Raw genomic sequence first — 14821 nt, forward strand, 5'->3', positions numbered from 1 at the left:
TTTTTCAGCACTTAAATGTTCAAGCTGGTGACTCTTAATACTAAGTAACATTAGGTTACTATTACTTTTTCTACTCAGGCCCCACCCTGGAGAGGTCTCTTGGCTTCAAAACAAAGGGTAGGAAAAAGCAGAGCCGTTGTAACAAAGTTTATAATACCGTGTAGGTAGGTATTCACGCTGTGGTCATAAAAATGGTTTACTTACTGCTACCCTATTTCTTTTATAAAAGATTTTAAAAGCTTGGCAACTGAGATTGCTCACAGTAATTATCGTGAAACATGTAACAACATTTCCTGGATATTTTTTCTTCCACAAAAATACCTCGTGTTTCAAGTTGAGTTTATTTTTAAATCTGAATCAGTCTTCTGCCAAATATTTTGTCCTCTGTCAGAATGCATTTAATGTCCCTGCACCTACAGTTTTATTTTCCAACCATTCATAATATTTAAATCTTTCACTCTTTCCTTGTTGTTTACACCGAGCGCAGTAGCAGTTTACACAGATTTCCTGAGTCAGTATAATTTTAATTTCTGTGTAGTGTTTGAGCAAGCTTTACAGTGTGAAATGAAAGCCAGCAATACAATCAGGATGAATAAAACCATTTTGGGTTACGTAATGTGCATTCATACTACTGTTATGCAACAGAATTATTACTTGTGGCGTCCTTAAATCCGTTTTGAGTTCAGCTGTGTTGCCTGCTGTCTCACACAGGATGTTCTTTGTTTCTATTGACTGAGCAGAAAGTGATGATGAGCCCCACAATTAAATTAAATTACATTCCTGGAAGGGAAAAAATAGTGTGACTTTTCACAGGAAAATTATCATAGTTTTTGACTACCAACAAAGTAGGTACTGCTGAAAAATGGTCTTTACATTTCTGAATGGTCAAAACCCAATTTTGTCATGTTGACCTGTATTTTTCGTAAAATGATATGACCCTTGCCACATTAAATCTGTCAGACTGTGTTAGCGGTAATATCAATCATCCCTTCTCTTTGCTATACTTGGTGTTTATTAAAAAGTGACAGCGTATTTTGTTTTGGCATTTTTCATGAAAGCAGCATGGCAAATGGCTTCACTGAGCAGTGTTTCACGAACAACTCGTGTATAATAGCTTTCCTCTGATATTTCTGAGGCCGGATGCCGATTTGCTGTCATCTCAGGCGGCTTATAAATATGAGGATAATTGAGAATTTTCAGCTTCTGCACAGGGGCGATGTTGTTGGGCTGATATCATAGCAGTGTTAAGTGGCATCAAAATTCAGTTGTAGTGGAAATAATCCTATGATGTCTAGCCCTGTGTCAAAATAATCAAGGGTTATACAACAAAATAGGGAAGCAGAGAGATAGGAGAGGCCGCAATATTAAAATTGCAGTTATGCGGTAATTGCAGCATAAGCGCTGAGGTGGATGAGACCAGGAGATGAGGCTTGGGACAGGGTTATATACAACAATTGAAGGACAAAGCTTTCGATTTCAAGGCAGGCTATGGGCTATTTATGGGCTCGGATGATGGCTTGAGCAGCTGTATTTTTTATATCTGGGAGGATATTGATGTGGGTGACATGGGGAGAAAGCTCCAATGTTGTAGGCCTTGGAAATCTAGATTAGTTTAAAATAGGATAAAGTATTCTGTGTAGAGGCCACAATGTTGTCACATGCCCTTGAGTCAGGTAACCTGACTTTTATTAGTTTATACAGCCTGCCTTGTATAAAGTTCTTTAATATTTGCATACAAAAGGAGTTCTGGAAGGACAAAACGTGATTAATATGTGCTTTTAGGTCAGTAATTTAGCCTAAGCTGCCTAATCTGTTGAAGTGAGCAAGGTAGGTTATTACTCTGCATGTTCACGTTTGTTTGAAATGCTCTTGAAGGTGGGACGTTGACATGGCCTTAGCCCTTTATGCCATGTTTTCAGAGTTTAGTTAGCTCTTCTGGCGGAGATTTAGACTAATAAGTGAATTCCATTATGTGTGTTCAACCTGGCTGCTTATAATGCATATCGGTGTGTCATGTAGTTTAACAAAAATACCGCCGTGATTTTGGACAGCATTCTTTTTTCAAAGTATTTGTTCATACCTTGGTTTGTACCTCTCCTTGCTTGCTGTGCCCTTAGTCGTTGGCTCGTGACAGCGTTCTGCAATCGCTCGGTACCAGTGCAAAGGCTTAAGGCCACGTTGAAGGTCTCTTCTGTGGAACGCTCTGATGTCCCAACCCAATATTAAGATCTAGACCGACTGGTATTGCGTGACACTGGCAGGTGACTCCTCCAAAGATGGAAAAATGGGTGAGGAGGAACTGGGGAGAAGTTTTCATTTTGGTAAGAGACGGTTTGTTTTCGAGCTCCCAGCAGACCTCGTGAAGAACTGATCCGTGATCTGGCCTTTTGAACTGGACGTATGGACTTCTCATGTGTTCAGCTGCCATTTTTAGCTTCTGCCATCTGCTTGTTGTAACAAAACTGGCTCGCTGTGGTGGTCTGCTACATCTCCTACGTGGGCTCAGCGTAGAAATTATACTGCCTAGTTTTATAGAGTGCTTGTCATCCGTGGACTCTGCAGTACTTTATTGAGGAGGTCAGTGTAAATCTGCCCGTCCATCGCTGGAGAAACTGAGGCACACGGACATCTCATGTATGGCCACCCAGGAGGCAAATATTAGCGTGGCCTGAATTTCCCGAGTGCCAAGACTCTTTGAGGACGTCCCAGGAGGGACTCTTCTTCTTGCAAGAGTGTCATCTGAAGAGCCACACTCCCTACCATCTGCGGTTAACAGACATTCTGCTTTGTGCACCTAAAATTTTTAAAATCTGTGAGCAGAGAAAATAGTTGCCCTTCTTGCAAAGGGCAGCCAGTAGTTCTGGCTAAACTTAGTGGTGGCCAAATGCATTTTTGGCTGTGTAATGTGATTCGTCTAATGTTTTATAGATCTGGACGATATTAAATTCTGAGGTGGTGAACAGTAGGAACATCCTGCTTCGTTATGCTGTGTTTTCAGATAATCATAATTGAGGTTTGCATTCTGCATGTAAATACAATATTTGTTGTGCTGTGAGCTCGAACCTCTAAGTAACTCCTCGGGTGGAAGGTGCAGTATACATATAATTGTAATGTATAGTCAGGATTACTGAAAGCTGTTTTAGAGTCAAGTGAAAAGTTTGAGCTGTCTGCCACCTTTTGCACTATTTTTCCTTGCTCAAGACCCCCTGATTTCTCCTTTATGGTTCCCAGTAAGTAACTGGGCCTGGGAACGGTAAGCAGCCTTTGGCACCTCCCAGTGTTCAGGGCAGACTGGAAGCGGTGAGAGTGTGGGGAGGGAGGAGAAGTTAAGAGAAGGGTTGTTAGTAGGAACAGCAATTACTATTTACTGTTTCTGGGGCACAGGGGAACTGTCCCAGCTGCCTCTTTGCGTCTCTTAGAGACCCACTACAATCCATACCTGTAAAAGCTTTTATTAGTGTTGACAGTTAATCACTGACTGTTTTATGCAAGTCCAAAGACTTTGTAGAGCTCTTCCTTTGTGGAGACACTGTGAAACACTTCCTTCATCTCCAGAAGTCAGAATATTTTACAAAATGGGCTGATTTTACTGCCAAAATGGGTAATAAAACTGATTTCCTTGCCTTCATTCTGGTGCTGTACTCAGCTGTTTTTATTTACTGCTCAGTTTGGTGCTTGCACTTTTTGATGTTGCTGCACACTGAATTGCCAAATTTTACAGAGATAATTCTCTAATATAGAAGGGCTTTGGAAAGTTATTTAATATGGGGCACATTTGTTTGCTGAGTTAGAAGAGTGTATCTAGTAAATGTCATTTGATGGCAGCTGTTCCTCTAACAATATAAGATGCACATGACTAAGAGTCTTACCTGACTTACTGGTTTTTCCTTGCTTTTATATTTTAAATTAGGAACTTGCTAAGCTTCAGCGTCTGATCAAAACCACCACAAGGAATATTTGTACGTACTGACATATTATGAAAATAATATGTCCCTGGCATGCTTATGAGAAAACAAAGGTTGTGGTGGATGGTAGAACTGTGAAACACGTCCAGAAAATGAAAAGGGTTTAAGTAATCTGATGTTTCAGGTTCAGTTAACTCAATGAAGACAGCAAGTCAGACAAGAAGAGGGTGGGAGGGCTTGTTTTAATTTTGTTGGAAGTCCTTCTAGCAAGACAGATGAGAGGGTAAGTAGGAAGCAGTGGGAAGGTAAGTGCATAGAACATACAAGATAGAGATGGAGATTTGGGGCTGAGCTGTTGAGTCAGTCTTTGGTCTCTAAAAAAGTTTGTATGCTGCACAGTGAACCTCTCAGAGGACTTGATTCTTGCAGAATAATATGGCCACATCGCTTTGCACAGATGCTTCTAAGAAGTGGGCCAAATTCAGAGACGGAATTTCTATGTTCCCATGGCTAAATAAGTTCCATCATTTGTAAGAGGTGGACAATGCCATTTTAATGTAGACTTCTTTGAAGATTCAGTTTCTTAATGCGCTTGCTTCAACTCCTTTAGGTGCACACATGGAGAAGTGCTGTGTAAATTAGGCTTTACTTTTGATTCATTTAGAGCTGGTCCCACGTAGTTCGGTGATACCCAAATGAGTCTAAATTTGCATAACTTGAGAAGGTGCGAGAATGCACAGCTCAGTGCCATGGTATGCGTGTTGTTTCTTATTTTCCCCAGCGAGGCTTTAAGTAGCTGCAAGGTGCCTGATTGAAAGGCTTCTGAGCAACAACATTTGTGTAAGAGGCTTTTTTTTTTTTGGCGCCTCTAAATCTGACCCACAGCTTTTGTTACTGTTTGTCAGCTCTTCAGACAGATACCAGCCAGGCTGTGAGCCCTAAGGATACAAGAAAATGAGAATGCCTTTTGTATAATGATCATGGAATTAATTGGTCCTGGAAACTCTGGGTTGCTGCCAAGAAAGGTTATTTATGTGGCAAGAATGGAAAGGAAAAGGGTGGAGCTTTGGAAATCCAGGAATACCCCTAGCTATCAGATCCTAGGAAAGAGCTCATAAAGTTATTTTTACTTCTGAGTTTGTTGCAGTCAACATGCGGAATTCTGATTTTCAACAGCATCCAAAACGAGGAAACGGGAGTTAGCGAAGTACAGAGAGCTCTGCGGAGAGCTCCATCATAATTTGATTTCCAAGTGCACTGTAGGATAAAAGCAGCCGGTCCTGCAAAGGCAAATATCTGCACTGCCTGGGGTGTGAGGCTGCACGTGCTCCTGCCTCTGGCTACCCAAATCCTGCATGCCAAGCCACCGTTTCCTAGAGTGGAAATTCTGCTTCAAATTCAGAGTCTCGTCTCACGCGAGCTGTTTTCCAGGCCGAGAGTCCTGCAGATTGGAGGAGAAGGACAGAGAGTGGCGGGATGCGAGGCTCTTAAATCCTGCCAGCCCTGCAGAACTGACGGCAGGAGGGAGCGTGGACGGGCTCCTGCCCTACCAGCACTTGAAATACTTGTCACTTCGTTTGATAAGCCCGGTCCGGTCACTTGTCGTTCTCATGTGCACTGTGATGCGGTATTGTTAGTGCAGAATTACCACTTTTCACAGTCTGTTTTGGGTTTTTTGCTGTGTTTGTTTTTTTTTTTTTTTTTAGTGGTCATGCGGTGTGAATGGGGGGAGTCAGCACAATGTGTGCAAGTTTGAGTCAGTTCAGCATGATTGTCAGCTGCCGTGGGGGTTATCGGTCCATATACCTACGGGACAATCTTCCTTACTTTTGAGCGGAGCAGGCTCAATCACAAAGTTCATTATGATCTTTGTTGGAAGGAAACACTACGTGAAATAAATTGTTCATGTCTTTGCAGCTGTTCTTTACAAAAATACTTGACTAAAGTGGAGTCTTACATAGCATCTTGAAGACATATTAAGTTCTGTGTGTTTTTGCCATGAAATCTGATTGTTCTTCAAAGAACTTTTTGTTTCATCTGTCTTGCTGCTTTCTTTAGGTGATGTATGACTGCATGTTAAATGAAAGATACCTTCAGTTTTTCTTCTCTCAGGCTGGTGTCATGGATGCTTTTGAAGCTTAATCGTTCCATTATGTGGTTTCCCCCCTCAAGGTTGAATGTAGTTATTAAAGGCTTATGCTGGAGAGCCTATGTGTAAGGAAGCAATATCAAAAAAATAAGGGCAAAAATCACAAAAAGCATCTTATTCCAACTTTCAGAAGGGTAAAGCTGATTCACATTTAAACAAACAGTGAAATGAAGCAGTCATTCTTGATTAGCGTGCCTTCATTTTAGTTCACTGACAAGTTAATGCAATTTTGGCAGTTTTATTCCAGCACAGGGTGTCTGTCCAGTAAGTTAATAAAAATAGGTAGAGTGGAAAACTCCCCATCTGGAAAAGCTGTAAGTTTCAAGTAAAGTCAAAAGCGTTTAAAAAGATCAGTCAAAATCTGACAAAATGGAGTTTAAAAGACTCTAGTTGGTTAGGAGTTTTTGAAAATGATTTTGCAGCATTTCTAAACAAAACAAGTCTTTAGTAAAGTGATAATGTTTTAAATGACTAAGCCTGAAGAATATTTATCTGCTTTACTTATTGTTCATCCCAATTGTTTCAGTATTTTTCCAGTCTGCCTCATGAAAAACAATTACATTGATTTCATTCCATGATTCTCACTTGCAGAATCTCACCAGATAATATTTGCATTGGAAAAAACCTGCAGAGCAGTGGGTTTTTTTGGGTAAAAGCAATTATTTCCAGTGATACTTCTGAAGTAATGACTACAGCTCTCTCTGTCATTATTTGGGTAGCAGCCTATTTTTGTACTGTTCAGAATTTGAACTATTGTTTTTTGTCTTGAGTCTTGACTCCCTCTTGCTGGGATGTATCATTAACTTGGGAGATGGTGGAGTTTATATTCAGTTTATAATCCCGTTGCAGGTTGACAGACGTGGTTTGTACCTTTGGCCCCTGCGGCTGTGGGATCGGATCTGTATTTTGGCTGTTAAACTGAGGGAAGTACCTGGCAACTTGGGGTCACGTGGAGGTTTTGCTTTATTTTCCTGCCATTGGTAGGCACAACAGCAAGAGATCTTGCAGAGAACGACTGATAAGAAATGGAGATTGTGGTATCGGTGGTTCGGGAGCCAGCGTGTGCGGGGCAAGGGCAGGATGGGAATTGTAACCAGCTCGGAACCAAATCCCAGCTCCCTCAGCATCTGCAGCTGCGCCTCGGGTCGGTTTGTGGCTGAAGGAACTTCTTACCCTGAATATTTTTTAGTCTGCGTAGAGCTCTCCTGTTTCAGCAAGAGCTGTCAATGTGGGTAAGGTTTTGCACTGTATAGCTGTAAGATGATCACCTTAAAAGAGAGTGGGCCCCTCTGAGGGTAAAGCGTTGCAGGGGATTGGTAAAGATGTTAGAATGACACTGGGTCAGTACTTGCACAGCCTGAGAAAATAAGGACTTGCAAGAACATACCTTGGTTCGATCTTCCTACATTTGCTTTTGAAAGATGCTGTCTATCTGGTAGGAAGCTATTTGCTCATCAGTTACACTTGCAGATTATCAAGGCTGTAATCCGTTGCCTGAAAAATCAAAGTGAGACTGTTTAAAAAACCATAAAATAAAACAGACTATAAAATGCCATATCTGTTTATTTCTAGCATTGCAGGGGACCAAGAAAACCTTACTGAAGCCCTGAGATGTTGGGGTCTAGCATCTCTGTTACACTGCCGGACACGGCGTTGAAGGAGGCGGAGGGAAGGAGCTGGGAGAGCCTTTTTTTGTTGTTTTGATGCACAAACCGCTGCAAAACTTCTGGTGGCTTTAACTGATACCCCGTAACAGTGATCGCTGTGTGCCTGTCAAAATTGTAAAGAGCTTTAGGCACCGGATTTAATAGCCGTAGATACAGTATTCCTCTGAGCAGACAACACAAAAGCAAACATGAAATCTCTTTAGCCTTTGGGTAGCCTGGTTGTGTCAGTGAAGGGACGGCCTCTTGATTAAATCCAGACTGAGCAGTTTCCTGCTCACAGGCAACTCAGCCCACAGTGTCTTACTCAGAAAGTCTGTTATTGAGCTCGTCTGCCAAGTCCTTTTTCCTTTTAAATTGCAGGCAGAATTGCTAAGATAATACAAATACAAACAATCCTTAAAAGTCTCCTAAAATGATTTCTAGCAGTTTAATGTTTTGCTGACAAACTCTGTTTTAGATTTTCAAGGTTTGGGGTTATTTTTTGTTTTGTGTGCCCCGCCTCCCCCCCCCCCCCCTTTTTTTTTTTCCCCCTAACATTCTCTAAACATGATATCTTGGGGAAGTTGCAGCACTGCAATTAATGGAAAATTTTGTGCGTGTATCAATCCTGGAAGCAGCTTCATGGTCACATCTGTGAATGAGTGGTTTTCACACATGGAGTAGAATATGGCCCCAAGTCAATATATTGTGAGTGGGGCAATCTGCTGGATAGAAAATGAACAGTTACCTACAGTGGTGCAGACTTTCTTCCCTGTTTGGCAGCAGTTGTATGGTGTAACTAGTTATTTTCAAAAGTACATTTTAATCACGAGATGAAAAGTCAGCAAGAAAAATTTAGTTTGTTTGTTTTTCTGAGCAAGTTTTGCTTAGGGAAAATTGTAACGGAGGGAAAATATAGCAGTGGTAGTGACATATCCTTTTAGTGTTTCTGTAATGTTGGGGTCATATATAATTCTATATACACCTGTAAGTCAGGTATATAACAAATTACCTTTAAAACAGCCACAAGGTCTGTGGAGTGAAATTTTGCAAGTTACTCTGGTGCAATCCCATCCATTGCCCGTGGGGTTGCGTTGGGGTAACAGTGGGTTTGGTGCAGTAGTTAGTTCTGTGCGTCGCCTTGTCTGTTTATAAAAGATGTTAATGGGTTCACGGCACGAGACCAGGTTACCCCGTCTGTAACTCCACAGTCTGTTTAAAGAGATAGAAACCTGCGGTGCTTCCAGAAATTGTCTTACAGCTTGTTTGCCCTGTACACCACCAACCCCAAACCATCGATTTGTTGGAAATATTGTGCCGAATGGAAGCTGTGAAAGAAAATGGGAATGTTATAACGGCACGCTTGCAAGATGCCTTTGACACCCTTCTTGCAAAAGTATCATGAAATGTTTTACATCTGAATGTGTTCATGAGTTAAGGTTCTGGGGGGGCAACCCTAAGGTGGTATTTTTAGCAAGGGAATCTCAAGTGCTGATGCTAAAGCTGTGGTCAGTTTTTGTGTTCATTCAGAAGTGAGATACTGAATTACCACTGTTGTTCCCTCTAGTAATGTTATTCTTCGTAGGATAATGGATTTTCTTTTAGATAATAATATATGGTGGTATCACAAGATAACTTGATAGCAGTCGGACTGTATAATATTTTGTGGAGCAAGTCAGAGCAATTTCTTAAAGATAAACTCATTAAAAGCCTCCATTATTTGATAGAGCATTTGGTGTTTGGAGAGCCAAAACTGACAAAATTGTTTAGTAACTAGAAATGGCCTATTCCTGTGAAAAAAAGGAACTGAATCTGTGTTTCACTGTGCAAGCTGTGTCAGGGATCTGGCTTCTGTCTGAGCTTTGTGCTTTGCTTTTGTTTCCACTTTGTAGGCTGAAGGGGACCAGTTACCTCCAGAACACACCGTCAGCCAGTACGAGACATGCAAGATCAGGACCATAAAAGCTGGAACTTTGGAGAAACTTGTGGAGAACCTTCTGACGGCTTTTGGGGATAATGATTTTACCTACATCAGCATCTTCCTCTCCACATACAGGGCCTTTGCTTCCACCAGCACAGTCCTGGAACTGCTCCTGGACAGGTAAGAGCCGGGACAGAATGGAAACAGAGCGGTCATTTATTACACATGACAGGGGGATGTTGACAGGAATTTCTTCTACTGCTTTTACTGGACATGGACTTAATAACCTGATGGACAGAGGTCAAGAATCCTGCAAAATTCAGGATTTCAGCATAAACGCACAATGTGTAAATGCATGCTGCCCACATCCCAACTCTCATGAAAGCTCAGGCGCCAGGTGGGGAAAGTGTGCAGGGTCTGACGGCTGAGGAACCAAACTGGGACCAACACCAGAAAATCAATACAGCTTTTCCCCAAAAAAACCCAGAATGTGTGGGCTGCAGAGTCATTCCTGTTATAGAATAGATTCCTACTTTTTGCTGGATACTTCTATTTTCAGACCTAACTCTCCTGTTTGGGGGCTGCTGATTTGAAACAGGGATTGTACCAACATAAGAATTTGCCATCCCCTTCTGGTACTTCACATGAGCATGCAGTCATAAATTTTTGCGGACAGCACAACAACCACTTAATGTTATAAGAATAGCTTTTATGGTAAGACTGTTAAGTCATGTCTGCTGTATCTATATAAATGCTTAGAACCTGCAGCGTTAGTTTTCTCACCCTAAATCCTGATTGAGACATGGCTGGGTCAGAGGTGATCTTACTCTGGGAGCATCGTATTTATTGCATTTTCAAAATCAAGTGATGGACACAAACAGTTATTCTGGCATACAGTCATTAGAACAGAGAAGCAGCATAAGAACTCCTAGGTTTTAATTTTGGCTCTGCTGCTAGGCAGGTAGTGAAAAAGGCATGGATAAGTTTTCTCTGCTTTTCTTTTGTATCCAAAAGGAGTATAATACTATTTGCTTTATAGGAGTGTTATGTGGCTCAATTAATAGTGATGTCGAAATGCTTGGCTGCCCGTCCTGCTGTGGTGGTGATAACAGCTGTGGTTGCTCAAGTGCAGCAATTTCAGAGCCAGGTGAGGAAAGAGCAGCCGTCCTGGGGGGCAGGCGGTGCAGGTGGATTCACTGCTCTGAGCTTTACCCCGCAGTCCTTACCAGCTCTGACGTGAAACATGAGGAGCAATAAAAATAATAACAACACAAGAATATAAACATGTTGAGGAATTTCTTCTTTTGGATGGGTGATTCTGTACCCTCAGTTTTGGATTCTGTGTTTTGGACATGTGTATCTTTGAAGAATAAAATAGGAAAGGGCACCACATTTGTGTGGGTTCCAGTAGCTTTGAAGAGGGGCTGACTTGCCAAGTGACAGCGTGTCATGAGAATCTCTTGCTGCTAAGCATGTGAATTGCCGAAGAGCCACAAATTTATAGGGGAAACTAACAGTTCTATGCATACACATTGTCACTTTCAGCCAGTCATACTTCATGTATGATTTATTTTACTTACATTTTTAACACAAAAGCCTTTGCAGAGATGCTTTGCCCAGAGTGGCTGTTTGAAATACCATTCCCCTAACAGCACAGGTTTTGTTGCTCTGTGTTGGTGGGTTGCCAGACTGCTCTTTTGGGGTTCTTGCATATTAATCGATGTGTGTCTGGGGAAATTTTCTTTCTGTAATCAGTGAGAACTTGCGAGTAGCTCACATAATGCGAATCAGCCAGTCAAAGACGGCTCTAAACCCGACGTTACACAGCTTGCTTTTTGATTAAAGGCTCTTAAGTTGTCTTAGGACAGCTTATTTTGTCTTAAAGTACATGCGTATATTTAAATGCCCAGAAGGCATCTTTATGTGCGTTCTCCACCCAGTTCAACGTAGTTTTGATTTTTAGTAGTTTCCATTCTGATTTCTCTCTTCCTGAGGTACTTCAGTAATGCAAATAAATCTCCCACCTGAGACTGTGACCTCATTTTACGAATTGCTGTACAAACATGCCTAGAATTGTTTGCAGCAGCCTCCACCCTGAAGACCCTCTACTGTCAAGAGATGATAAAGAAAACCAGTGAGAAGAACAGGCTGCGATGCAGATACTTGGGAGGAGTGTACTGAGGCAAAGAGAGAGTAAGGGCTTAACTCACAGTGACAATTTTGGAGTTCAACCTGGGTTTTCACACGGCCATAGTTCTACACATCCATATCTGGTTGGTTTTTGCTGTCCTCAGGAGACAGAAGACTGTTACGCAAAGACAATATATCGCACTGATTTAATTTGTATCATTATAAAAGATCCTGTGTATCTGACAAGCAAGTTTAGAATCTCCTATGAAATCTTTGAAGCTGAGTGCTCACCAAAGTGATGTTGTTGGAGGAAGGTTCTTGGTGCTGGGAGGCTGACTTGGGCCCTTGGTGCTGGGCTGGCTTTGGTCACTGCAAAGCCCTGGAGCAGGACTAAGAAAGGGCTGTTGGGCTGTTCTGTGGTTTTTGCTGTTTTGTGGTTCTGCAGGATGAGCTGGGACATGGGAAAGCACATTCAGCTGTGGTGTCCCTGCTCCTGCTTCTCCCCCTTTGCTACTTCACAGGGGACATCGCTCTGTAGAACTGTCAATACTCCTACAGTAATTAAATCTCTCTGTAATTCAAGATTGAAGCATTTGAAATTTGGGGTTGAGGCATTGAAGCAGCAGTCTGTCTTGCAGTCAGTTTTTGGGTTTGATTGGTTTGTGGTGGTTCAGCCACTAAAAAGTTCAAACTCTGTTACGCTGCACTGTTATAAGGATGATGAAAAAGTCTTTTGGGAATCTTGCTTTTGCACTGAAGTTTGTAGAGTCCTTTAGATGAACGATTCTGTTTTCTTCCCATATTTTCCCCTAGCAAAAAGAATCACAGCAATCTAGAAATAGAAACGTACAAAATTAGTGGAACATTGAAGTTATAAAATCGGATACTTGAAGATCAGAAATTTGAGAGGGGGGAGAACTCAACATCTTTATGAAGTTCATCGTCATGGGCTTTAGTTTCTACTTCTATATTGTTTTCTTCAATGTACTGTAAAATGACAGGATTTTAAAAACAGCCTCAAGAAGGTAATTAGTCATTCTCTGAGAATCATTGGTCACGAGACACCTGAACTCCTTGGGTTCCTGCAAAAACGCCGACTCCATGCAATGAAGGTTTCTGTAAATTGTATAGCTGGTGCAATTTAGCACAGTTAAATCTGCAATTAAGTTCTCAATATTTTCATATCTGGGAATTACATATGTGATATTACAGTTGGATTGCAACACAAAGGAAGGGGCAAGTCTGACTTACAAGTTTCCTCAGGAGTGTATCAGAAGAGACAAAACCAGCCTGGATTTGAAAAGAAATCGATCAGCCAGGAGTAACTCAGCATTTAAATCTGTGCTTAGCCAGGTAATAATGGATTTCATTCACAACTGCTGCTTTTCCTAAGAACATTTATTTTCAAAATGAAAGGCAAGTGCCCAGGCTGAGGGGTTTGCTACCATCTGTGAACCAGGAGCTGAGCGTTACCTGGAACTTCTCCTGTAGGCTTTTCCAAATGTACATGATCCTAAGGACGTCAGCCCTGTCCTCCTCCTCTGATGCCGCTTTAAAGAGATGAAAAAGTCAGAAGAGGGCAAGAAAGCGCAGGGGAAAAGTCTCCATAGAACAGAACTTTATTTTCTAAGCCTAATTCCAATTTTACTGGCTTATGTACCTCTCAGAGCAAGTTCTAACCTCTCGTTCAGAGGAAGGGCACATTGACCTTGTCAACATTATCCCCAGCCTTTGGTAATAAATGGTAGAATCCACAGGAAATCTGAGGAGGTCACCGCTTCCTTCCCCTCTCACAAATCTTAGGAGTGTTGTGTTCAAGAATCCATGGATGTTTCTCTTGGCTTTTCGAATATCATGGATAATCTAGAATTTTATGGCTTGAGACATAATATAGATGAAATTTAAGCTATAAAACTTAGAATGATGTACATGCGGCTGTGGAATATGGACTTGTGAAGAAAAACAGATGTTCTAAGGAAAAGTAAAAAAAGAAATGGATAGTAATTGAATTAAGCCAGCTTAGTTTTCATGTCTACATTAGTGTAGAGTAAGTAGCAAAGAGTCTGCATTTTTGCAACTTTCTTGTTAGTTGTACTATTTAATAAGAGACTGAAGTATCAGTGCATAATCTGTGTTTTATAAGTTTATTTTGTTTATAAGTTTGTTTTATAAGTTTATTTTGTTTTCCAGTGAAGTAAAAAAATAATGAAAAGGGCAATCTCCTAAAAAAGCAAGTAAGATTTTGACATTTGTTGTCTGTTTTAGTTTCATGTGAAAAGCTTGAGCCTTGTTTCTTATTCTTGGTGACAGAGCAGGATTGTGGAGTAAGGGAACACTTGCGGATGGCAATGCTGAGTTCTTGTCATTTGGTCCAAGGCAGAACAGTGATGTGGCCAGATCAAAAAAAGGCATTTCATCTTTTTATAGGTGAGCAGCTCCTTGACACAGAGTAGGAGGAAAGAGCATCTGCATCTCCCAAGATGTAGGATGCATATTTTCATAGGAAAGTACACACTGACAAACTTCTTCCAAAATTGACATGTGTGGAAGTTGGATTCCCCTCAAGTCCAGTGCATTCAGTTGATGTTGGATTTGCTGCGGATACACCCCACACTGAGTGCTGCAGAATTAGACATACACAAATTCAGATTAAACAAAGAGAGACCTGGGACTCTTGGAAAACCGTCCTAGGAAGATCTGGATGTATCGTACCCTGTGGGGAGACACCTGTCAGTCCTTTGATGTGGTCTGCAGAGCATCCTGTGCAAGCATTAATTGAATTTGGGACATAAAACATTTATTCTATCCAAAAAAGGTGAGACGCTTTTGCCTGAGTGACAGAGGCAAATAAAAAAAGCAGATCCTTTATTGAAGAGAAACTAAAGTGTTTGGGCAGGAAAAAAAGATCTTTTAAAAGGTTTGAATAATTCCAAATAATGCATGCTTTTGTTAAATTAGTCCATGCTGTGGTGAGGTTTTGTGACTTCTCTTCATGTGACGTCGGAAAGCAGAGGGAATTTCTCGCAAAGCCAAACACATGTAGCTTTGGTTACGGCACCGCTGCAGGGTG

The 14821-nt window shown here is 41.4% G+C and overlaps 1 protein-coding gene across 1 annotated transcript in view; it reads left to right on the plus strand.

Moving 5' to 3' along the window:
* Nucleotides 1-14821, plus strand: part of LOC135996890 (ral guanine nucleotide dissociation stimulator-like 1) — a 72614-nt gene that overhangs the window by 16913 nt on the left and 40880 nt on the right. Inside the window, exon 3 of the mRNA XM_065649185.1 lies at nt 9593-9801. Coding sequence (XP_065505257.1) covers nt 9593-9801 — 209 coding nt within the window. The remainder of the gene's footprint in view (nt 1-9592; nt 9802-14821) is intronic.

The sequence above is a fragment of the Caloenas nicobarica genome, chromosome 20 (assembly GCF_036013445.1).
Source record: "Caloenas nicobarica isolate bCalNic1 chromosome 20, bCalNic1.hap1, whole genome shotgun sequence".
Taxonomy (NCBI): Eukaryota; Metazoa; Chordata; class Aves; order Columbiformes; family Columbidae; genus Caloenas; species Caloenas nicobarica.